This window comes from Podarcis filfolensis, assembly GCF_964270895.1.
Source record: "Podarcis filfolensis genome assembly, chromosome: 1".
Classification (NCBI taxonomy): Eukaryota; Metazoa; Chordata; class Lepidosauria; order Squamata; family Lacertidae; genus Podarcis; species Podarcis filfolensis.
Window position 1 is genome coordinate 19,077,537 of NC_139604.1, and position 26,074 is coordinate 19,103,610.

Here is a 26,074-nt window from a genome sequence, read left to right on the forward strand (position 1 = left end):
TATATATACCATAAGCACTCTAGTCTCTCTAACTCTGGTCTAGGAATATAAATCATCACCTTTCTTCCAACCTTCTGATTCAAAAGGATAGATTTGGGATTTACAACTGTGTTTGCCTTTCCATTGAATTAAACTGCCTTCCCCAGATTGGGTTCTTGCACTCCAGGGAGTAATTGGGCAATATGCCAGGACAAAAATAAATAAATATTACTGTTACCTGGTTTGTTTGAAATCCATATTTCAGTTTTTTAAAAAACTGTAATGTACATGAAGACCCAGAAGGGTGCAGTATAGTGTTCTCCTTCTGGTTAGATAATCTTCCATATTTAAACATGTGAAATCCGTCTTCCTCCCCTGTTAGCAACCAAAGGGTGAGATTTTTAAAAAACCACAACTAGCCAAGGCTGTAGTGTTATTGCGCGACTTTCTTTTTCTTACCGATGTGCATATCCTTAATCTAGTGTAATGTGGATTAAGATGGATTAGTAATACCACTATATTCCTGCAATTATGTCCTTATACCAATTAACATTTTGCAACTGTGATGGGGTCATTTTTCAAAATGATGGACATTCTTTGTTTTTTTGTGTTACAGCTTCCTAGCACCTCTGGAATAAGCATTTAGTTATGTATCTAACCATTCTTAGTCTGAATTGTACAAACATGTACAGTGGTACCTCTGGTTACGTACTTAATTCGTTTTGGAGGTCCGTTCTTAACCTGAAACTGTTCTTAACCTGAAGCACCACTTTAACTAATGGGGCCTCCCGCTGCTGCCATGCCGCCGCCACGCGATTTCTGTTCTCATTCTGAAACAAAGTTCTTAACCCGAGGTACTATTTCTGGGTTAGCGGAGTCTGTAACCTGAAGCGTATGTAACCCGAGGTACCACTGTATTTGAAATCTATGTGCTGCCTCCAAGAAAACTTTCAACATTAACACTTAAAATGATGGATCGAACACCATTTAATTGTGCAATATAGACCTCTTCTGGTGAAATGAAGCAACTGCAGAAATCCCTGTTGCTTCTGCCCACCAAAAGACATGCTTACACAGTGGTACCTTAGTTCTCGAACAAATTGGCTCCCGACTGCTGAAAAACTGGAAGTACGTGTTCCGGTTTCCAAACGTTTTTCAGAAGCCGAACGTCTGATGCGGCTTCCACTTGAGTACAGGAAGCTCCTGCAGCCAATTGGAAGCTATGCCTTGGTTTTCGAACGGTTTTGGGAGCCGAACAGATTAAGTTTGAGAACCAAGGTACCACTGTAGAATCATGGAAGGAAGGGACTATGAGGGTCATCTAATCCAACCCTCTTCAATGCAGGAACCTTGATCGACCCACAACCCTGAGATTAAAAGTCTCATGCTCTACCGACTGAGCTATTAAAAAATGGCTGTGTATTTCTAGATGAAGTTTGGTATGCATGTGGGGATGATTAGGGAGGCAGGAGAGGATATATTCTTTAATGATATCCTTCCTAACTTGCGCTAGCAAGTTCCATATTCTAGCAGAGTTCCAAACATCCCCCCTTTTAAATTACACAGCGATCAGTTTGTTGCTGACTCATCTGAGTCTTACTATTAAAGATTCCTTCCTGGTAAAATCCCGTCTAATCCCTCCTAAAAAGAATAAACAATAGAATCTGATTTAACGTTAATATAAAAGTAGTTTGCTCACAGATTCATTCAGGTTCACAGACATATCCCTGAAGGCAGGCTTAGGTTGCATAACAACTATAACTATTCCATAAAGAAGTTAGTCCCAAGTGACTGCAACTGAGCAGTCACTTCTCCAAACGCACAGCAACATACAAAATGGAGAACACACACTGATCAGAACATGGAGGCCGTGTTCTCCATGCTAGTACAACAGACCACACCCTCTTCAAGTCTATCCCAGCTCAGGAAGTCTTCTCCTGAGTGGTGCAAAACATCCCCTAACATGTCCACTGTAGGAAAGTTGTACAGTGGATGCTCGGGTTGTGAACGCGATATGTGCGGGAGGCACGTTCGCAACTCGCAGCGTTCACAACCTGCGCGTCTGTGCACGCACGGGTCGCAATTTGGCGCTTCTGCGCAAAGCTCTGTTTAGTGCTTCTGCACATGCGCAAGCGCCGAAACCCGGAAGTAACCCATTCCGGTACTTCTGGGTTCGGCACGGTGCGCAACCCGAAATCATGCAATCCGAAGCATCTATAACCCAAGGTATGACTGTACTCGACTGCAGTTTTACATCCCACAATGCAGTGGTGACTTTTTGTAACGGAAAGCACTCCTCCTCACACAAGGCAAGGCATGCAATTTCTGCTGACCCCCACCACCCCACACATGCGCACTGGCAGGCCTCCACAGTGTCCCATATATGTATACTGTTGCAGAGGATCAACCAACCCTCAAGTACAGCTAGAGTGGGTGCTAGAGTGACTAGGGAGAGTTGAAAAACAATATGCTGCCCCATCTTGCAGAAGCAGAAGTGTTTTCTTACTAGTTCAGGGCCACCATTGGATACAACCCGAATAAAGTTAATATATGCAACGCTCATGGGAACGAACACCTTTTTGTTGAAAAATTGGGCAATTGTTGTTGACCTTAACACGAGGATCACATTCCAGAAAACCCAAATCCGAAAAGTGGCATTATTCCTGGAAGTTTAAGCTTTGAATCAATGCTGTCAGCCGTAGCTGATTTTAAGGCTCCTGTGTTTGAACCTGGGGGCTCTATGCAGCAAGGAATGTATACACCTAAAGGTATGTTCAGTTTTTATGGGTCTTTTAGTGGGAATCTGCAATATATGTATGGGTTCTTAATGAGCTGGTATTAATTACAACTCTAGAAATTAATTATTGTTATTTATTTATACCCCGCCCATCTGGCCGGGTCTCCCCAGCCACTCTGGGCAGCTTCCAGTAGAATATTAAAAACACAATAAAACATCAAACATTAAAAACTTCCCTAAACAGGGCTGCTTTCAGATGTCTTCTAAAAGTCAGGTAGTTGTTTATTTCCTTGACATCTGATGGGAGGGCATCTCTAAGATGTAAAGAGCTTAGAGATAGTTGACTTCAGTTGCGTATTATGTGAATTTTGGTGGATTAATAAAAAATTTCAGAATTTCAGTGTTGTTACATGCTTTCAACTTTTTTGCTTTTCCTTCCCTAATTCCTCTCTTTAAACAAGTGGTTGTTTTTCACACTTTGAACACCATCATGATATGTACAAGAACCAAAATAGTTGATCGGCGAACAGGATACATTGTAATTGTGTGTTGAGTAATGATAATAAAGATATGTGTTTGAGGATGTTGGCACAAAACTGAAACACTTAGTTGCTGAAAACCTTCATTGTGGTTCAGCATGCACGTAGGTTAAGCCAAACCTTATCTAAACATAGACAAACATGTGGGCACTGAGGGAAAAAAAATTGTGACTGTGCTACTCCTTTCCCAGTCCTGCTGCTGCCATGCTACCCAGTGCTAAGTTGCAATTTGGCTTAGCATTATGTGTGATCCCTCATGGTTTGTCTTGTTTTAGACAAACCAACAGTTGTATCTAGAGCAAAGTTTTAAACCATAAACCTCAGGGCCAGCTTTAGAGCATCCCATTTGATGGTGCTCTTGTGCCTGCCAGATATGGGACCATTATTCTTATCCGAAAGGTGTTTCAGAGTGAGCACTAGGACGCCTCCAAGATCCAACGTAAGTGTGGCCATACTTAAGATTGGATTTGAGTAGTGGACTGTCCATTGAGTAGTCTTGTGTGTGCATACATTATGTGTATTACATTACAGTTGTACCTTGGCTTAAGTACTTAATTCGTTCCGGAGGTCCGTTCTTAACCTGAAACTGTTCTTAACCTGAAGCACCGCTTTAGCTAATGGGGCCTCCTGCTGCCGCCGTGCCGCCACCGCATGATTTCTGTTCTCATCCTGAAGCAAAGTTCTTAACCCGAGGTACTATTTCTGGGTTAGCCAAGTCTGTAACCTGAAGCGTATGTAACCTGAGGTACCACTGTATTTCTTATCAGTTGTGGTATGAGAGTGGTTTGACTCAGTTTTAGGTTATTTTCAAGCTTGATTAGAAAGCAAATGGACATTTTAACCAATACTCCAAGGGAGAGGTAAGAGAGAGCTTCTTGTAGAGTGACAATATTTTCCTGCCTCTGGTAACTGGAGAAGTACAGTCCCACTTAGTGGTTTCGTAGTGCCCACTTAGAAACACCTTTTGGATAAAACGATGAGTTCCTTCTCATTAATGTGTCCTTCTTCTTCTTCGTGTTGTTATTTGAAGTACAGTGGTACCTTGGGTTACATACGCTTCAGCTTACATACGCTTCAGGTTACAGACTCCGCTAACCCAGAAATAGTACCTCGGGTTAAGAACTTTGCTTCAGGATGAGAACAAAAATCACGCAGCAGTGGGGCAGCGACAGCAGGAGGCCCCATTAGCTAAAGTGGTGCTTCAGGTTAAGAACAGTTTCAGGTTAAGAACAGACCTCCAGAACAAATTAAGTACTCAACCTGAGGTACCACTGTACATGAATAAACAAAATAATCAGTCAGCTACTTTAGTTCTTAATCATTCAATATTTTTCAAGCACACCAGTATAAACTCAGGGTTTTAATGGTTGTTAATTGGATTTCATTGTCTAGTGTTTTTAGATGTTTATATGATCAGGTGAAGGTATGGTATGTTTGTAAGTGATTCTTTGTGTGTGAAGTAATTTGTATTTATCTTTAAAAAAAAAAATCTTGAATAGATTTCAGAACTTAATGTCAAACATGTTCTGTCTCTTTAACAATAGCTGAAGTCTGGGATAAGGAGTTTGACCCAGTCATGGTAATTCTCCGAACTGTTTACCGTAGAGATGTGCAATCTGCGATGGACAGATATACAGCATTGTAAGTTGAACGTATTCTAAAATGAATACTATATTATGCAATAGTAATATACAGTGCTTTTTATTCTTAGGCAGTGAACCCGTTGGCATGTCATGCAAAGCCAGTTTGTTTTAAATCGTGGCTTAATCGTGATTCTTAATTGTGAATTGTTTGTTCGCTTCAAACAAGCCATGAGAAATAAGACAGAAGTAAGCCCAGATTTGTTACTGACTTTATTTCTTGCTTACCACTCGTGGTTTGTGTGAATACAAAAACGTTCCATACTATGACTTGTCTGAGTACATCCTTAAAAGTAGATTGATACTCAATCTGCTGCCGTAGTTAGCAAGGGCAAAATCATTCCAATTACATATTGTTGCCACTCACTTGAAACAAATTATTATTCAGCTGGCTTGGGTTGGTATACGGCTGAAGTCCTTACAAGTATAATTTTGTGCTTTTCACTGGTGCAATTCTGTGAAACGTGTACCTTTTATGTTTTTTTAAAAAAACCTTCATTTTGTGAAGTGGCATGTCAAAATGATGTATTACCTGCCATTTTGAAGAAATACATAACCTTTTCAATTTTTAGTGAACTGAATAATATGTTCCTTGAAGCCAAGTAAAAACAAATTGGAAGTCAACCTTTTGGATTTCTCTTTCCCTCCCATCTCCTCCCCTCCTACCCAATATTTGCATCTTGAAGAACTGTTCTAGATATACTAACTGGAAATGTTACCCATCTAGAGATTTGTAGTTGTTCTTCATTCCCATCTGTGTGGTACAACTACGTTTACTACCCATATTATTAAAAGGATGATTTGTCATTGGGAAACCTGGTCAGAATACAAAGTAACATTTTTGTTTTCAAGTCTCTTCACTTCCTTGTTTCTGCTTTCCTTTTGTCAGCTGTGAGAAATTCTTTGAGCTGAATCGCACTCTGGCAAAAATGGGAACAGCCTGTTACCTGAAAAGATTTTGCCTTCCTCCCGCACATCTGGACTTGAGCTCAGTACAGATGTTATGCTTAACTGTCTTAATCAGAGTTAAGAGATTGGAAGCAGGCCACTTTTCTTTGTTGGTATTAACCATGGTGCACCAGAACATCAGCACCAGTATTAATGTTAATTGTAAACCTAGGCTTAGAAACTGGCTTGCAAACCTTTTGAATTTCTCCTCCCCTTCCATTAGTTTTTACCATGGTAGCACTGTTGTTGCATACTTTATCTTGCTGTACTTAGGTTAACACTGACAAGGACAGGAGTGTAGAATCCATGTGGAAGGAGGAATGGGTAGTATCAGTTGTGCTGGTAAAATCTAAGACCACAATCATATGTACACTTAAAAGAGAGAAAACTCAAGATTTACTTTCGAGTACATGGTGCTGTGGTCTAAACCACAGAGCCTAGGACTTGCTGATCAGAAGGTTGGCAGTTCGAATCCCCACGACGTTGTGAGCTCCCGTTGTTTGGTCCCAGCTCCTGCCCACCTAGCAGTTTGAAAGCAAGTCAAAGCGCAAGTAGATAAATAGGTACCGCTCCGGCGGGAAGGTAAACAGCATTTCTGTGTGCTGCTCTGGTTCGCCAGAAGCGGCTTGGTCATGCTGGCCACATGACCCGGAAGCTGTACGCCGGCTCCCTCGGCCAATAAAGCGAGATGAGCACCGCAACCCCAAAGTCGGTCACGACTGGACCTAATGGTCAGGGGTACATTTACCTTTACCTTTTACATACTTAGTACATCTGTTGAGATATGAAGGTGGTGATTGCCTCACTCTTTTTGTGATCATAATACAAATTCTCAGCTTTCACCATTCTATCTGATTTGCTGTTGGCTTTAGTATTAGAAGAGTCAGAGCCCTGCATCCAGGGTTGGATCCAGTGAAGGCACCCTGTTAGTGCAAGGATTTCTGCTTCCCATCTCTCCCCAGCCCCCTCAAATCTGTTCCTGGATTATGGCGAAAACCCATAATGCATTTGAGCCTATTTTATAACTGGCACCTGGCTTTCAAAATGTTCGGTGCAAGCATTTTTAATTTTTCATTTACCACCAGAAATGCTGAAAAGGGCATGCAGTCCAATGGGCATTCGTTGAGTATCACAGTTCTCAGTTGTATCTTCTGTAGCATTAACTTTGAGCAGGTTATTTTCTGGTTCTCTTACAGCTTAAAACAAAGTGGGAAAGTGCATGGAAACCCCTGGCCTCCTTACAAGAAGCGGACACATTTACACCCAAGCTACAAAGGACTCATGAGGCTGTTGCACTGCAAAACTTTACACATTGTGTTATTCACTCTGCTCTACAAGGTACTACTGAGTTGTTGGAGTAGGGAGGGGGAGCCAAGGGACACAGAGCTACTTCAGACTTCACATAATTTTGGTTTCTGGGGGATGTTTGCTGTGGGTACAATTTTGAAACAGTGATTTACAAAATAAATAAAAAGTTTAAGCCAAGTAATACCCTGATCCATTTTTAAAACTTGTTTTTCCAAGGGGAAATGGAACATAACTGAATACATTTTAAGATTATTGTTAAGAGAAAATAGTGCCACAAAGCCCTCTTGTTTTGCTCCTGTCCTGATACATTCTGCACATTTTCTCAGCTATACAGGCTCAAGCTAAATTAGGTGGCCAGACTAGAATTTTTGAAACCTCACCTTGGGCTCATCTCTCCCTCTCCCTCTTCCTCTCCCTCTCTCTCTGTGTACTTCTTTAATTTGTTCCTTAAAATTAAAGCTTGCATATTTCCACAACACAAACATTTTCTAGTTGTGTTTGGGAAGGTGGTGCTTTGTGTTTGTGAATTGTGCCCACCATTTTTCTCTTGGTAAATCGTTAGCAGCTGTCATTCTGAGAGGTTTTCCTGTACTGAATACTGAATCATGTGGAACTGATGTAGCTATATATTATTTCTTTCTGTTTCCCCTCCCCTCCCACCGAATTCTGAAGTGGAAAAATTTTGAAAGGGAAAAAGGAAAGTAACATTTACTTTTGCTTTAGATATTAATGGATCATCAAAATCTGTCGGAACATGTCCTTTGCATGGTTTTATATTTGATTGAGTTGGGACTAGAGAACTCATCCGAGCAGGAAGCTGATGAAGAAGTAAGTGCTCACATTTCTGTACCTTTTTGGTGTTATGTTTGTATCTATAACTACATTTTTATTTTATAGACGGTGTATTTGCTCTGCTCACAGCAAACACTTACTGGAATGGAGGGGTGGGGGTAAGGCAATTTTCGTTCCTTCCTTCCTCCTGTGTCCCCTGGAAAGTTACTTGGGTGGGCTAGGGGACCCTCCAGAACAGCATGGGAGGTGGCACTGTGGACTGTAGGAAGAGGGGGATATTACTGAAAATGGCCCCTTTCCTGCAGTTGGCGCCTCTGTTAGCATGGCGTAGTGGTTAGAGTGCTGCCTTTGGCCCTGGGAGTAAAAGTAAAGGTAAAGGGACCCCTGACCATTAGGTCCAGTCGTGACCGACTCTGGGGTTGCGGCGCTCATCTCACTTTATTGGCCGAGGGAGCCGGCGTACAGCTTCCGGGTCATGTGGCCAGCATGACTAAGCCGCTTCTGGCGAACCAGAGCAGTGCACGGAAACGCCGTTTACGTTCCTGCCGGAGCGGTACCTATTTATCTACTTGCACTTTGATGTGCTTCCGAACTGCTAGGTTGGCAGGAGCAGGGACCGAACAACGGGAGCTCACCCCATTGTGGGGATTCGAACCGCCGACCTTCTGATTGGCAATTGCCAGGGTTCAAATCTCCACTCAGCCATGAAGCTCATGGGGTGAGCATGGGGCAGCTACTCGCTCTCAGCCTAACCTACCTCACAGGGTTGTATGTTCGCCACCTTGAACTCCTTGCATGAAAAGTGAGCTCATTAAAGAATGCCCCAGACCGTCCTTCTTCAGCCTTGGGTCCTCAGATGGACTACACTCCCATCTGGGAACTCAGGGTTGGAGAAGACTGCCTTAGACCCTTCCACAGGCAGAATGAGTCCCTCTGTTGGTGGAAGGACATTTTGGATCTAATCCACTATCATTTCGGAGCCTTATTTTAATGGCGGGCTGCTCATTGTGGGTGGAGCTTGGCCCCTAGGAATAACTCAAAGACCTCTAGTGCAGTGAGCTCAGAGCCTGAAAATCCCAACTCAGTCATGAGCCCACCAGGTGGCTTTAGGCAAACTAAACAGCCTCAGCTCACCAGGTGCCATACAGGGATAGCAATACTTCACAAGGCTATTATGGCAACACGAGAACAGGGCCTTCTCTGCAGTTGCTCCCTGTCTGTGGAATGCTCTCCCCAGGGAAGTTCGCCTGGCACCTTCATTATACACCTTTAGGCGCCAGGCAAAAACATTCCTTTTTAACCAGGCCTTTGGTTAATTTGATCTACATCCTATGCCCTTTTAAAATGTGGTTTTTTTGTGGTGGAGGGCACTATTGGGTTGTTGTTTTTATTTTTATTATGTATTTTGTGGTTTTATATCTTGATTTTATTATGTGAGACCCCCGGGTATAGGGCGGTATAGAAATTCAATAAATAATAATATTGGGAGAATGTACATGGCGCGTAACATTGCATAGTACTGTCACCTTAGTATTTCAGGAGCATTTCCCCCAGACACTTAAAGTGCTCTGTAAATACTAAGGTGGCAGCCCCAGTTATTCAGGAATAATTTTCCTCCATGTGCGGATTGGATGGGTTGCACTGACCACATCTGGTGCTGATGGCCTGCTTTGTTTTTGTTTGTTTAATGGCTGATGTGCCAGGATTCCATGGGAGGACAAGAGCGCTGCCACGATAGTTGGTTCCCAGGGAATAACTTGGTATCTAACATGCGCCACTTCATTAATTACGTGCGCGTCAGAGTCCCAGAGACGGCCCCAGAGGTGAAAAGAGAACCACCTGCAAGTACGAGCACCGATGGCTCAGCAGCTTCTCAGGTAAGGATGAGATCTTGCAGATTTATTATTACGGTTCAGGATCTCATAAGTCAATATTGGTCAGTGTGGTTGAATTAAGCTCTGCTGAACATATAGCTGTTTGCATTTGATACTTCAAGACCTGGTATGTAATAATCACATTTCTTAGGGTGTTTTAATGCCATCCTTTTCCTCCAACTTCCCAGAATCCCAGGCGGCCTAAAGGACTTCAGAGAGAGGTAGAATTCTGTGTATCTTGCGTTCTAATGGCAAGATGGCTTTAGCTGTGCTGACCCTAACTTCCCTGCAGTCTTTTCAAGAATGTTATTAAGAAATAGCCGCCATTGCATATTTCTAACGATTGTGTTTAAAAAAAAGTGCATTGGCCTAGAACATGGCAATCCTTTTTGGTTCCAAATTAATTGTGCCATCTGCTGGAGGATCTGGGGGAGAATTGCTAGCCTGTTGGAATAAATACTGGCTGCTTTGAGCGTGTGTGAATTTCTGCTGCGGTTCTTGCTAACATTTAATAATGCTCCTGCTCTTTAGCTTCCCATTTTCAATAAGCCTGGCCCTCAATCTTGTTAGAAATTACTTGAAATGATAAATGGTTAGTTGATTCATCTTTGTGAACACATAATTAACTTGTTTGAATGATTTATAGCCAATTCATAATGGGGTTGCCACCTTTTCGGGTGGAGGGATGGTGAAGAACAGAGCCATGGCTCATTTTCTTATAGTAAATCAAGTATACACTACTACATATTTCATTAGCAGCAAGGCTATGCTAAAAGGAAAATGCTTAATGGAAGGCAAGCGTCACAGTTATTTTTTAAGGACAGAGCAGCAACTCCGTAAAATAATCACATTTCTCATGGTATAGCAAGTATGTCCAACCGGTAGATCATGATCTACCGGTAGATCACTGGACGTCTGCGGTAGATCACTGGTAGATCATTGGCTCCCCCCAAAGAAGCTGAACAACTGTGGCTCCCCTAAAAAAAAGCACAACATTTTACTTCCTCCCTGAAACAACTCAACAACTTTGACCTGAACCCCAAAAAAGGGGATAGATCACTGCCAGTTTTTAACTGTGAGTAGATCGCAGTCTCTTGGGAGTTGGCCACCCCTGTGGTATAGAACAAATTTTAACAAAAATTGCAGCTGTAAAAAGCAAATTTTTTTTTTTACCCTCCTGCAGAGCCGATAACACCCCCTAGTCCCTCTTTAAATAATGCAACATGCTCTTTTTTCTACATACATATCTCAAATTTATAACAATTCTCATAGTAAAACATACACAGTGGTATTCCAAACTTTTGAAAAGGGACTGAAGCCTTTTTAATAATACAGTGGTACCTTGGGTTAAGTACTTTATTCGTTCTGGAGGTCTGTTCTTAACGTGAAACTGTTCTTAACATGAAGCACCACTTTAGCTAATGGGGCCTCCTGCTGCTGCTGTGCCACCGCCGTGTGATTTCTGTTCTCATCCTGAAGCAAAGTTCTTAACCCGAGGTACTATTTCTGGGTTAGCAGAGTCTGTAACCTGAAGCGTATGTAACCCGAGGTACCACTGTAAAGTTTTTTTAGCTGTAAACTTTGTGTATGGGGGTGGTGGTTTTGTTTTACTGCATACATATTGGAAATGTTCAAAAGTGTTAAACAGTTTGGAGCAGGCTGTGGGATTACTTTTTCCCAGCCTTTGGAAGTGCTAATTTCCCCAGTCCTTCCTCTGCGGGCCTTAACCGTGACTGAACTTAACATCTGCAGCTACATTTGGTTATGATTAAGGCTAACCAAGACTGGAAATCTGAGAGAACCTTGGTTACACTTAACTGCTGATCATATTTGGGTTTGGATACAACTCTAAACCATAGCTTGTTCAGTTTTTACCCACCCAAGCCAACTAATTATGGTTTGTGTGAGGTCAACAAACCACTGCCTGAAGTTATGGTTTTATGTTGGCTTGTGTTAACTGTGATATGTTGTATAAAGACTCAGTATTGTAGCTTAATCCTAGTCCATGCCTCTGCCAAAACGTTTGGAAACCAAAGCGCGGCTTCTGATTGGCTGCAGGAAGCTCCTGCAGCCAATCAGAAGCCCCATCGGACACTTGGCTTCCAAAAATAATTCACGAACCAGAACAGTCACTTCTGGTTTTCGGCGTTTGGGAGCCAAAACGTTCAAGAACTAAGGTGTTCAAAAACCAAGGTACGACTGTACTTAATTGTGGGTAAGATCGGCGGGGGGCGGTATGGTTTCTTCAGAAGGGAATGCTGGAGAGGCAGATGATCCTGTGGCCTGCTTTTAATTGCATTACTTCGTTAAGCATTTGGGAGTTGTATGTGTGCACCAGCCTTGGGAGATTGTGAAGTATATTTTAAATGTGAATGTACTTTTAAGGTGTGGCAGTTTTTGTTTTAAACAGCTAAGTAACAAATTGAAATTATTTTAAACGTAATTTTAGTTTAGCTTGTAGTTTTCATACTTACTGATTACTGTATCTAATGCCCTTTTCTTATTTTTTTCCCCTTAAGAATTCAGGAACAGCACAAGTGTTCAGTCTGGTTGCAGAGCGCAGAAAGAAGTTTCAGGAAATCATCAATCGGAATACTACTGAAGCCAACCAGGCTGTTCGACCCAAGACTTCAATGAAGTGGTCTGCTCCGGGTGCAACTCCCCAGCTGACAACTGCTATCTTGGAAATCAAGGAAAGCATATTGTCTTTGCTAGTGAAGCTTCACCATAAACTGTCAGGAAAGCAGAACTCTTATTACCCACCCTGGCTGGATGACATGGAAACGTTAATTCAGTGCGAAAACCCTAAGTACTTACATGGGGATGGAATGACTGCAGTGGAAAGGATTTTATTGAAAGCTGCGCTTCAAAGCAGATTGAACAAACGTATCATTGAAGAAATATGTAGAAAAGTGACTCCACCTGTACCACCAAAAAAGATTAGTCCAGCAGAGAAGAAAATTTTGGACAAAGAAGAAAGGTAATTGGTGGTGGCGGCGGGGTTATTTCAGTGTTTGAACCAATTAGGAAGTTTGACAGTATTCTGTGTTAACAGGCTTCTAATTCTTCATCTGAGACCTTTATGAATTCAGGGCACTGGTTGGCAGTAGACTTGACTATTGCCAACTACTGTTGATGCTGGAAGAAAACTGACTGGCAGGAGGAGCTAGGGAAATGGGTGATTGCTGCATTTCCTTTCCCCTTGTACCCATGTCTCAAGAGGGAAAATGTTGTCATAATCTGCCCTCCACTGTCTTAACAGGGCTGCAGTTCTTTTTTTTTTTTTTAAATAAATTTTTATTGATTTTCCAACATATATTAAGACACAATACAACTAACAACACATAAACAAACAAACATATAAACACGTATAATTTCATAACCTCTTTTTCTTAAACCTTGTTTCAACGACTTCCCCATACCTCCCTTTTCTGCATCCCTGTTTTAAGCTTTTCCAGCAACCCCTAATTTCAATTACTTATAAATCACTTTCTTTAATCCTTTTTCTCTTACCCAGTTATTTGTCAACAGGGCTGCAGTTCTAAGGGTATCTGCATGCATTGATTCTACCGGGGTACCTTGGTTTACAACCATAATCCATTCTGGAGGTCTGTTTGCAAACCAAAACAGGTTGTAAGCCAAGGCCCGCTTTCGGCAATGGGGCCTCCAAAACCAATTTGTTTGTAATCCGAAAAAAGTGGGTTGTAATCCAAAAAAAAGTTTGCAAACCAGGACACACACTTCCGGGTTTGACGTGTTTGCAATCCAAAACGTATGCAAACCAGACTGTTTGCAAACCAAGATACCACTGTATTTGTATTGCTATAAAACACATTTCCCCCCTCTAAACCTTACTGGCAGTGTGTGCTTAGTGTGATACCCACACATGAGCTTTCATAAGAGTCACATTGCGACCTATACTGTTGTGTTTGTTTGAACATTCCTGCGCTAGCAGTTACCTGATATAATAACCTGAACAGGCAAGACTGCGTGTCATCCTGACTCTTTTTGGGGATCCCCACCCCCAGTGTGTGGTGAAATGGGGGCCAGGCCCCTCCCTCCACACCTTTCATTCTGCTTCTCACTCCACCTCATCATCAAATCACCAAGTTGCTTGGGAGCCATTGCAGTATTTCTTTGTGGAGGTAAAGGTAAAGGACCCCTGACAGTTAAGTCCAGTCACGAATGACTCTGGGGTTGCGGCGCCCATCTCGCTTTACTGGCCAAGGGAGCCGACGTTTGTCCACAGGCAGTTTTGCCCCGGTCATGTGGCCAGCATGACTAAGCCGCTTCTGGCGAAACCAGAGCAGCGCACGGAAACGCCGTTTACCTTCCCGCCGGAGCGGTACCCATTTATCTACTTGAACTTTTGGGGGGTGCTTTCGAACTGCTAGGTTGGCAGGAGCTGGGACCGAGCAACGGGAGCTCAAGCCGTCGCGGGGATTCGAACCGCCAACCTTCTGATCGGCAAGCCCTAGGCTTAGTGGTTTAGACCACAGCGCCACCTGTGTCCCTCTTTGCAGAGGAGAGAACATCAAAAGTCATGGGGCATGTGGAAGGACCTATGCTGGCAGTTCCTCCCCAAACCAGCATTGATTCTCCATGACCATTTGGGGCAATGCTGGTATGTGGAAAACTCCTCCCTCCCCACTCCTGTCTGCCATGGGGCTTCTGAAAACAGTGCTCATGGTGGTTTGATTGATTGATTGATTGATTGATTGTATTTGTACAGAGCTGTACTGCATCTACTCCATGCCGCAAACATACTGTGTGACTCTTAAATATATATTTTTAAAAATATTTTTTATTGATTTTCTTTTCTCATAACATTCAATATCACCACTTAGCATTCATTTTCTAGTTTCCCCCCTCCCTGTTGAATGGACTCAAGCTGCTTCTTGTCTCCCCCCTCCCAACTCGCTGCTAACGCAGCGGCAAGGTAGCAGGGAAGCTGCGGCGAGTTACTCCCCATTCGGCTGGTCTCCTCGAGACCCCACTCTTCCGTGGGGTTTTTCCAGAGGTGCGCGTAGCCCTAGCGCTTCCCCCGCAGGTCCAAAATAGCCCAAAACGGTCGTCTCTTAACCGGACGATCCGTTTCGTGCTGCCATTCCTCTCCACAGACTCTTAAATATTGGGAAAGCGTGGGACCTGCCGTGAAATGTATATTTTTTTAGGAATCGCCTTATCTCCGTGATTTCAAATTGCTTAACGCCCCCCCCCCCCATATTGTGTTTTAATTGTCGTAATTCGCCCTGCGACATTAAGGTGAAGGGTGGGCAATTAATTAAGAATCCAAATTGGCCTAATGAGGATTGAGTGTGCCTGGTGGCTACAGAATTCTGAAGGACTATTTTGGGGAGGAGGGGATATGGAACTGAGTGGCTGGACCCCGGAACAAGGAGCACTCCTCGCACTGCAACATTTGTTGCTGTTGATATTTAGGGTTTGCTCTCCCCTTCTTTTGCTCTTGCACAAACCTTGGGGCTTTCTCAGTTCTGCAGATCCTTTTCATACGTTTGTATAGGTCATGCAGCTGTTTGAGCTACGTACGGCAATAGCTCACTCCTGGAAATAGAGGAAATGATCCTTGCAGAAAGCCTTGACAGGCGAGGACGGGGAGGGGAGCGGGGAGCTGTGTACATATGCTTTTGTGTAAATCCAAAACGAAGATGAATCTCCGCAGGCAATTAAGCTGTTTTGTGTGACCTCAGTGTGTGGAAGGAAGTCGGTAGGAATACAGAGTCCAGTTTGCCATAATGAAGACGGAGCAGGCTGTGAGCAGTCAATGATGACCTATTTTCTGGTTTCTTCGTCCTGCAAAGACAAACTTGACATCACCCACATAAGTCGTTGCCATAGAAACCAAGGCATGGAGCTAAAGAAGAATTCAGCAGTGCTGCTTTGCAATATTTTTTCAATCATGGTGCGGAGCCCCCTGGGCCATGGTAGAAAATCACTGAGCTGTACTGAATTTGTCAGTTTGCTATGGCCTCCTTATTAAGGGTCTCTATTTACAGTTAGCCTGTTTAGCAAAGGCATAGCATGCGCTGAGAGGAATTCCCAGGGGGCGGCGGTGGGGTTCAGTATTTTGAAAGCTGCCTCATGTTCTTGATACACCCTCCTTAAATGGGACTAAATTGTGCTTAACTGGGTACTCAGTTGCACTTGTCATATAATAAGTGATGGTGACGATGTGACGGTGATTTTAAATTGCATAAGCTAAATCTTTGGTATCCTTGAGGATCTAGAAGGTTAACTGCATAAGTTACATAATTTTTTTAAAATGGGAATAAAAACTTGCTTGTGTATATTCCTCTCACCGAAAGCCACAATTTGGATGAGAGGATTTATGCGCTTGTTGAAGCTATGAAAACTATTTGGTGCCATGTCCTTTGCATATATCGGCAGCTAATTAGTCCATTATTGTGACAGGATAATGGCAAAAAAGCATTGTATCTAGGGCAGAAGAATTCTGATTTGTTCTTGACAAGAGGTTTGTGCTGTCAAGTTAACAATTCCACTAGCTGTGTAATTACATTTTCCATAGGCTTTTGTGCTGTTACTCTAGAGTTTTTAGGGAAGCTTACATCCTTCTCTGAGACAATAAAAGCATGGTTTTTGGTTGTGCAAAACCCCAGCGTTTTAACTGAGTCAGGTTCCTAATAATATCAGCATTCATTTTCTGCGTACATTTCATCCTGCTGTGAATGTTTTTTTAAAATAAATCTTGTATTTTTATGTTGTGAACCGCCGAGATCTGTGGACAGAAGGCAGTATACAAATTTAATTGATAATAATAATCTGCCACATCTGCAATCACACTTCTCCCCACACTGTCTTGACCAAGCCTTGAGATTTTCCAGGGAAGGCCAAGGCTCCTTTGCATACTGTCTTGATGTGTTACACAACATGCCGTTATGTGGGAGAGGGTCTCCTCTGTAGCGGTGCCCTACTTGCAGAATGTCCTCCACTCTGGCACCAATCTTCTTTTTATTTTGGCGTCAGGCTAAAACCGGGTTATTTAGCCATTTGTAAAGGCCATTGCTTGTTTTTAAGATTCTTTACTGTTTCATTGTGCATTCATTCCTGATCTGTAGTTGGGAGTTGTTGTTTTAATAACTACTGTGTCCCACTCTGAAATGCTTGGATGGAGGATATATTTTAATCAATTAATAAAGTGCGGTCAATAAAGCCCTCTCTGCAGGGCGGGTGGAGCATGTTCTGCTCCTGTCTTAGACTTGTCTGGAGTTCAACTAAGAAGAGAAGGAAGAGGTAGAGGGCAAGCATACATCAAGGGCTTCTGGTATATTTGGTCATTAAAGCTTTGGGGTCTTGGGAGACTGACATGCAATAACATCTGGCAAAATGATAGTTTCAGGCTTTATGTAACATTTAAGATCTTCTTGTACTCTGCCAACCTAAAAACAGAGCTTATGAATTGAGCTGTCTTGGCATTTGTTCACAATTGCCAATTCTTCTCTTTCACCTAGGCGACAGAAGGCCAGGGAGAGGCAACAAAAGTTGTTGGCTGAATTTGCATCAAGGCAGAAAAGCTTTATGGAAACCGCCATGGATGTTGGTAAGGTTTTATTCTCCATTTTTCTTAATGTGGTTTTTCTTTCAGGTCTCAAGATCTTTGCAAATGAGGCTAAAGAAGTATTGTTTCCTAGGGCACATTTAATGATAAGAAACAGGATATTTAGATTGAAGGGAGCGAGAAACAGCTTCCCCACTGGAGTTCATCATAGAACCATCAAGGAAAGTTCTTGCTGTTGCCATAAAAGAAGTGGCTCAGTCTTCTGGTTTAGCCACATAACTGTAGCGATGGCCCTTCACTCAAATCTATTCAAATCCTGCATATAAACTTGCCCAGCAGCTTTGTGCATGGGGTTGAAATGGTAGGGGAGGGTAAAAGGAGCCCCCCAAGCTCACTGAAGGTTCTGGGGAGATGATGTGCAAATGCCATCTCCCAGTGCTCCTACCAAGAGTGAATGGAACTCCTGAAGGATCGCTCCACAAATACCTGGCAGGGACCTCAGTTATATTATTAGCACTCAGGATGTTGTTTAGTCGTGTCTGACTCTTCGTGACCCCATGGACCAGAGCATGCCAGGCACTCCTGTCTTCCACTGCCTCCTGCAGTTTGGTCAAACTCATGCTGGTAGCTTCGAGAACACTGTCCAACCATCTCGTCCTCTGTCATCCTCTTCTCCTTGTGCCCTCCATCTTTCCCAACATCAGGGTCTTTTCCAGGGAGTCTTCTCATGAGGTGGCCAAAGTATTGGAGCCTCAGCTTCAGGATCTGTCCTTCCAGTTGAGCTCTCAGGGCTGATTTCCTTAGGAATGGATAGGTTTGATCTTGCAGTCCATGGGACTCTCAAGAGTCTCCTCCAGCACCGCAATTCAAAAGCATCAATTCTGCGGCGATCAGTCTTCTTTGTGGTCCAGCGCTCACTTCCATACATCACTACTACCAAATATGGCTGGATGATTTTGTAGGACTGACAGGATACCGTTTTCTCTGATCTCTCCTAAGCATCCGTCAGAAACACCCTACCGACATATTAACAACACCCTATCCACATAGAGTGTGTCTGAAGCTTCAGAACTACTACTCAAACCACTTCTCAAAAACGAGAGATGGGAGATTGGGTTCTAACTAAGCAAGGGAGTTCAGGAAGTGGCTTTTTGATCAAGCACTGCCCAGTCAACCTTTGTATCATTTCCACTTCCTCTAGCCAGACTTTGCCAGCCAGGGTGGATTTGCTAGTCCATTCTGGAGATACTTCCCACATCGCTTGATTGAGCATTTTGTAAGCTACCCCAAGAAATCTTTAAAGGGCAGGATGTGAGTACTTTGGTGGGCAATATTGGTGGATGGTACATTTCCGGGCACAATTCAAAGTGTTGGTGCTGACCTTTCAAGCCCTAAACGGCCTCGGCCCAGTATACCTGAAGGAGTGTCTCCACCTCCATCGTTCAGCCCGCACACTCAGGTCCAGCTCCGAGGGCCTTCTGGCGCCTCCCTCGCTGCAAGAAGCGAAGCTACAGGGAACCAGGCAGAGGGTCTTCTTGGTAGTGGCGCCCACCCTGTGCAACGCCCTCCCATCAGATGTCAAGGAAATAAACAAATGTCTGACGTTTAGAAGATATCTGAAGGCAGCCCTGTTTAAGGAAGCTTTTAAGGTTTGATGTTTTATTGTGCTTTTAATATTTTGCTGGAAGCCACCCAGAGTGGCTGGAGAAACCCAGCCAGATGGGCGGGTTAGAAATATGATGATGATGATGATGATGATGATGATGTTATTTTCAAATAATCAAGACAATAATGTGCTCCCCAAGACCCAGGTTCTGGCTCAGCAGATAAACTGGTAGAGCCAGTGTCTGATGCCAAACAGAAGTGATTTGGGGAGTGAGAAGACAAGCCAAGAAGTAGGACGTTTTCTGTGTTGACCTGAAACCATTCTGTGTAAGGGCTAGAATAGCAGCAAAGTCATCTGTCATCTATAGCTTTTGTCTAAGCAGTCTGGTTGCTGCATGGTTGGGAAGCTACCTGAGAAAACTGTGTTTGCCACCTTGAGTTCCTTATAGTAATAATACTGATAATAATTTTATTTTTTATACCCTGCCCATCTGGCTGGGTTTCCCCAGTTCCTTGGGAGAAAGGCAGAATAAAAATGCAATACATACATAAGAACTCATGAGTGGCCAACCAATGGTGTAAGTCAGGGATAGCAGGACCTGATGGAAAACCCATCGGTCCCCATTCCTGGTATAAGCGGTTGGATTTTGTGACACTGCTACTGTCAGTGGAGAAAGACACATTCAGTCCATATTGCAGCAGATGGCTGACTTTCAAAACTGTCTGACCTGCAAGTGGAATCACCTCATTTTAGAATTTTATCACTTGTGATTTTTTAAAAAAAATTATACAGAACTTAATGTGTTGTGATTTAATGTTAATCCAGAGAATTCATATGGAACATCCTTTTGACAAGTGGGTAATACTCTTTTTCTAGTCTCTTATTAACTCAGCGTGATTCTGCAGCCCAGCTTTCAATTCCTGGAGCAAATTATTTTTGAGGAGTTGTGGGTAGGGAAGGTCCATACTCCTTTTAATAGCAAGGTGACACATGGTTTTCCCAGCACCTCTCCTGGATTTTATAGGACAATAGATTAGCTTCTACTCGTCATCTGGGAATACACATGCTGTGTTAGGGCAAAATATATTAAGATTCTGAGAGTTGCTTTGGTGCTTGGAGACCACCTTGACACACAGTGCTTTGCAAGAGCAATGTTCCTTCCAGTTAACAGATTGCAAACCACACTTAGCATGTGGGGTTTCCAGTGCTTAAGCTAAGGCGTTGCAGAAACATACAATATTTAGTCTTAAGTTATGCATTATTCTCTTGGATCAGATACATTGGCTGAGATAATTTCAGTAACCTAGTGCTACTTGATATTTGATTTGAGGGTTTTGCTCTGTTTCGTTTTTAAAGATTTGTACATTTGACATTGTTGAAAGCTGTCTGTGGGCAATTAGGAATACCAACCATACATTTTATCCCCAGTTCCTTTATTCACAGTAATCTACTATTAGCTGGTTAAAAAACCAGTTGTGGCTAGTGGTAGCAATTGCAATTGCCCTAGTGTAGTGGTAATAGGATACATCAGGCTTCCTCCACCTCAGCCCTCCAGATGTTTTGAGACTACAATTCCCAGCATCCCTGACCACTGGTCCTGCTAGCTAGGGATCATGGGAGTTGTAGGCCAAAAAAATCGGGAGGGCCGAGGTTGAGGAAGCCTGGTATACATTTATTTCCCCAGTTGCTTACAAATGCCTAGGTAATCTCAATATGACCCACTACTGCTGCTGCTGCTGCTGCTACTACTACTACTAATAATAATAACAACTTATTATTTATACCCCGCCCATCTGGCTGGGTTTCCCCAGCCTCTCTAGGCAGCTTCCAACAAAAGATTAAAAATACGCTAAAACATCAGTCATTAAAAACTTCCCTAAACAGTGCTGCCTTCAGATGTCTTCTAAACGTCAGATAGTTGTTTATTTCTTTGACATCTGATGGGAGGGTGTTCCACAGGGCAGGCGCCACTACCGAGAAGGCCCTCTGCCTGGTTCCCTGTAACCTCACTTACCACAGTGAGGAAACTGCCAGAAGGCCCTCGGCGCTGGACCTCAGTGTCTGGGTCAAACGTTGGGGGTAGAAACGCTCCTTCAGGTATACTGGGCCAAGGCCGTTTTAAAGGTCCTAATGGAAAATAATGGCTATTTCTGAACCATTGAGAATGTTCCCTTCTCTAATAATAAAGCTGTGAGCATGATTCCACTAATTCTAATTAATAATAACGCTTGCACATACTGTTTTTGAGCTGCTGTAGCCTTTTAGCTAGACCTACATGTAATGTTCTCTAGTCTGTATGATCTAACTGCATAACTATGAACTATGCATTTACTATATTTAAAGTAATATATTCAAGTTCTTAATTTAGGCCGGTACTGCAGTGGCTTTGAAATCTGGTTTGGAAAACTTTTTTTTTCTTAGCTGTTATTAAACAGCACACAGATTTTGTGCCAAAATCTAAAGTAGCTCACCGTGTGCTGTTTCCATGCACTACAGCAATAAGGACACTTAAACAAGATATGCTATCTTTAGTTAAGTGGTTGATTTAATCAGTTTTATGCAGCTATAGCAATTGCCTAATAAATCAGTGATATTATTGAAGATGCTTTCTCCTTTCCTATACTGAACAGCAGAGGTGACTTCCTTATTGTTGTTTTGGTCCAGCTGTTATGTAGTTAGTAATCAAAACATTGTGTATTCAAATCCTATTAATTTCAGCAGGAAAAGTTGAAACACACATTTTAATAATCTGTCAAAGTACAGGATAGGAATATTCAGTGCAGGATGTTCCTTCTGCATGGCTGTGCAGCCTGTGGCTGGAGGGGTAACCAGATGTAATGGTTAAAACAATAATGAATTGTTTTCTATACAGAGGTACCGTATTTTTCGCTCTATAACATGCACCCGACCACAACACGCACGTAGTTTTTAGAGGAGGAAAATCCGTAGGCATGCCACCCGTAGGCATTCCGTCCATAACACGCACAGACATTTCCCCTTTTTAGGAGGAAAAAAGTGAGTGTTATGGTGCAAAAAATACGGTATATCCTATGATTCTGTAGATTGACAATTGATTTGTATAGCGTGGTTGACTTCTCTTGTCACAGCAAGCCTTAACATTTGAATGTTTTTATATTCAATACTCAATTGAAAATACTTGCCATTATATTTCCAAAGCTGTTAAAAAGCTTTTTTTAAAGTGATTTATTAGGAAAGCTTTCCTAATGGATTCTTTTTTATCTTTGGAAACGGGGACCTGAATTCCTTTATAGGTTGAAAACATACAGGAGAAATGTTGTTTTCCTATTTCCTATTTACATAATGTCTAGCTTCCCTGAGAGAAATTAATATGGAAAGACTATACTTTCAGGGATCACTTCTATAGTGCGTAACTAGAGAAATTAATATAGAAATGAATTGGTTTTTAAACATGAAAACTACTGTATTCATTTCATCTGTTGTTCTTCCAGTTGCCACTGGGTGGTGGTAAAAGTGCATATAGTGTCAAAAACAATAAGCTTAAGTGTCAAAGACAATATGCTTCTTTTTCTTCCTGCTCCCTGGTTTCCCCCCAGATTTTGGCAGCATTGCCATTAGGAAACTAAAGGAAAACAGCACCTTCCCTGTGACCAAGGTTACACTTTTCTCCTTGCCTGTGATAATGGAGTTCCCCGTCAGGGACTTGAATGTGCAGCCAATCTCTGCAGAAAGCAGTTTTGCTTCCCAATGCTTGGGGTTTTGCTCACCATAGAGCTGGCAGAGCTCCTCGTGCTGTGGTCCCTGGCAACCACCTGGCTGTTGCAAGGGACTTTGACAGGTGGGCAGAACAGCCCACCTATAATTTATCTGATTGCGTCGGTTTATTGGCCGCTGGGTTGTCTCACTCCCCTGCCAAAGTTGGTCCAAGTGGGTGGGGACAGATAATGATCTGGCCCACGGGCCGTAAGTGTTCCTCACCCCTGTTCTAGTCCCTCAGTGAGAGAAACATCCCACATGATGCTTTCTAAATGTTTTTCTGGTTTTTCTCATCCGTTGTCTCATGCCAGGTCCCAACTTTTCAAAGTTTGGATTGAAAAAACAGGAGTTAGATAGATAAGGGGCTATTGAGATGAAACACACGGAACATTCCAGTGCCTCCACATTAATTACTAAATCAGTGATGGTGGTGGTTGTTTTATTTGATGTGCATTTTTTTTTCTTTTTGTGTACATACGTTGGCTGCAGCTATATGGCTTGCAAAACTGGCCGATGCAGCAGCTTCTCAGTCACTTCCTGCAGTGGAGGTGGGGACAAGTTTGTCCTACCACCCAAATATTGCAAGGAACATGCTTTACACTCTCTCTCTCTCTCTCTCTCTCTCTCTCTCTCTCTCTCTCTCTCTCTGTGTGTGTGTGTGTGTGTGTATATATATATATATATATATATATATATATATATATATATAAATAAAATAAACATGATTTATAGTAGCATGGAGATAAAGCTCAGTGTGGACAAAATTAAATATATGTGCCATCCTTAGGTGGAAAATAGTAACACACTGCATTTTATAATTGGTATAATGATCCAGCTGACAGGCCTGTCTTGCATTTTACCCATTTACTTATGAGAGTGTCAGTTCTTCACTAATACAGTTTCTTTCCTCTGATCTTTAGAGTCACCAGATGCAGAAATTGCTATGGAGATAGCAACAGCAGAACAGCATGTCCCTGAAGCTGTGTATGATTGTGTTATTTGTGGACAGAGCGGCCCTTCCACCGAGGAGCGACCGGCTGGATTAGTTGTGCTCTTACAGGCCTCTTCAGGTAGGACTGAAGAAACAGCTTACTCAGTTGGAAGAAGATAGGTAGATATCTGAGAATGTTTTAATGGCAGCTAGATTTTGCTGCACTTCAAAGGAACTGCAAGAAAAGTGTACATACGGCCACCTCACATGTGGTACCTCTGGATGCGAACGGGATCCGTTCCAGAGCCCCTTTCACATCCAGAAGCGAACGGCACCCGCATCTGCACGGGTCGCAATTTGGCGTTTCCGCACATGTGCGTGACGTCATTTTGACCGTCTGCGCATGCGCGAGTGGTGAAACCCGGAAGTAACACACTCCGTTACTTCCGGGTCGCCACAGCGCGCAACCCGAAAATACTTATCCCGAAGCTACTTCAACCCAAGGTATGACTGTATTTTTGAGCTTTTTGTTGTATAAAACCAAAGCGAGGAACCTTTTTCTCCCTTCGTGTGTCCCATCATGGCAACCTCCACATGCCCCTTACGGACAGGGTCAGAGACACAAGTGGGTGGGGCAACAGACACGATTCTTACCTTTGCACTGTACGCTGCGTTCTAGACCATGCAGTAGCCAGAGGTTTCTGTCCATGCGCACACCCTCTCCACCTGCTATCCAGGAAAGCAAGGTGCATTATCACACTTCGCAAACACATTTCTGCCGGCAAAAATCACTGGTTAGGAAGCTAGCCAGGCAAGAGTGTGTGTCCTGCTGGGAGAATATGGTGTATGGATGTGACCTGTGGCTAAAAAGTAGAACTACCTCAGTTGCGCTTTGTTTCCCGCTCTGCTGCTGATGACATTATTTCTCCTTGCAGTTTTGGGGCAATGCCGCAATACTACTGAGCCCAAGAAGCTGCCAACCTCTGAAAAGGAGCAGATTTATCCTTGGGATACGTGTGCGGCAGTGTATGAAGCCCGCCTCGCCACTTTACAGCACTTCTTTAAAGATGTAAGTTTTCTGCAGCAGCATGTTGCGATGGTGTTCTGTTTCTTGCGCTTCATTTCAATATTTAGCTATGTTAACTGCTATAATTTTTCTTACGACTTCTTTGAATTCTAATAGCAACTACGAATTACTTCAAACGATCTCTGTGTGTGTTCCACAGGGATGCGAGAACCTGTGTCTCTGATTGTGCACACTGTTCAGTTTAGGACATGTATGTAAAAATGCTTGCTCAGCAGTGAAAATAGTTGTTTATCAGTGTCACAGTTAGGACTGTGGCAAACCAGCAGTTTTAAGGGCATTTTGTCTCCCAGAAGAGGAGTGCAATTTGAAAGGGACAGAGCACTTCTTTATGCCAGTGATTTCATCTCCATTCTTCCTCCTCTTCTTCTCCTTCCAAAAAACAAAACCCCGTTTAAAAACTATGGACTCTGGTACTGGGATCAGCAGTGATGGAACAGAGCCCTGACCTTCATCACATTTCCTCCTAAGAATGTCTCTTGAACTATATAAGCATGTTTGCACAAAAAAGGGAGAGAGGAGTCCACTGTTGTCCTGGCAAACTGTTTCAGGGCCCAGTAGTTGTAGTTCAGAAAAAAAATACTGAATTCGTTCCACATCATTTGTCACCTACAAATGGAATGATGAATTTGGCTGGGTCCTGATTACAACTCCTTGTTTGTGAAATGAGTGTACAACTGAAGGAATTTTAAAAAAATGTTTGGAGTGATGCACTAAGAAATCAGGTGTCATTTTCTGCTTCACTTTGTTGCCATATCTACTACTTCTCATTTACATTGTTTCCTGAAAGGAGCAAAGCTACATACAAGAACATTTCCTTCTGTAGAGGGGAAACACAATAATTTCATATCCTTATACCCTTTCCTTAGAGCCAATTGGAGGCACGAAACATGGCTTTTCAACAACTCTAGCATGTAGACCTTGTTACTACGTCTAGTTAAAAATATTCCTATAAAACCAGGAAACCAGAATTTACTTAAATTGCAATCTAAAATATAAAAGCATCGCTTCCTTTCTAGCCAACCAATGAATGAATAGTTTGGGGTGCATGCATAACCCACTGCACACAAAGAACATTTTCATACATTTCAAACGTTTTAGTCATTTTTACTGTTTAGTTAAAGGGGGCCACATGCATTTGATTGTGTGAAAAGATCTGAAGTGCCTTGGTACCTATTAGGAGAGCACTTTATTAGCAATTCTAGATCTTTCTGAAATACAGCATCTTGTGCACTGGGAATCCTCCCACTTAGGAAACTGGATTACTCTTTGATTTTTTAAAAAAGTATAGTCCAACTCAGAAATTACTTGGATCAAATGTTTTTGCTTTCTTTCAGCTTTCCAGATCATTATTGTGCTAAAAT

The 26,074-nt window shown here is 42.7% G+C and overlaps 1 protein-coding gene across 4 annotated transcripts in view; it reads left to right on the forward strand.

Moving 5' to 3' along the window:
• UBR3 (ubiquitin protein ligase E3 component n-recognin 3) overlaps positions 1 to 26,074 on the forward strand; it is a 95,288-nt gene that overhangs the window by 36,908 nt on the left and 32,306 nt on the right. For 2 of the 4 annotated variants that reach the window (XM_083625978.1, XM_083625979.1), the window contains exons 18-27: positions 2,605 to 2,747; positions 4,800 to 4,896; positions 7,040 to 7,181; positions 7,875 to 7,979; positions 9,647 to 9,820; positions 10,006 to 10,038; positions 12,337 to 12,797; positions 17,308 to 17,396; positions 23,616 to 23,765; positions 24,562 to 24,695. In XM_083625978.1, the coding sequence (XP_083482104.1) occupies positions 2,605 to 2,747; positions 4,800 to 4,896; positions 7,040 to 7,181; positions 7,875 to 7,979; positions 9,647 to 9,820; positions 10,006 to 10,038; positions 12,337 to 12,797; positions 17,308 to 17,396; positions 23,616 to 23,765; positions 24,562 to 24,695 (1,528 nt within the window). The remainder of the gene's footprint in view (positions 1 to 2,604; positions 2,748 to 4,799; positions 4,897 to 7,039; positions 7,182 to 7,874; positions 7,980 to 9,646; positions 9,821 to 10,005; positions 10,039 to 12,336; positions 12,798 to 17,307; positions 17,397 to 23,615; positions 23,766 to 24,561; positions 24,696 to 26,074) is intronic. The other 2 variants (XM_083625980.1, XM_083625981.1) reach the window with 1 other exon arrangement.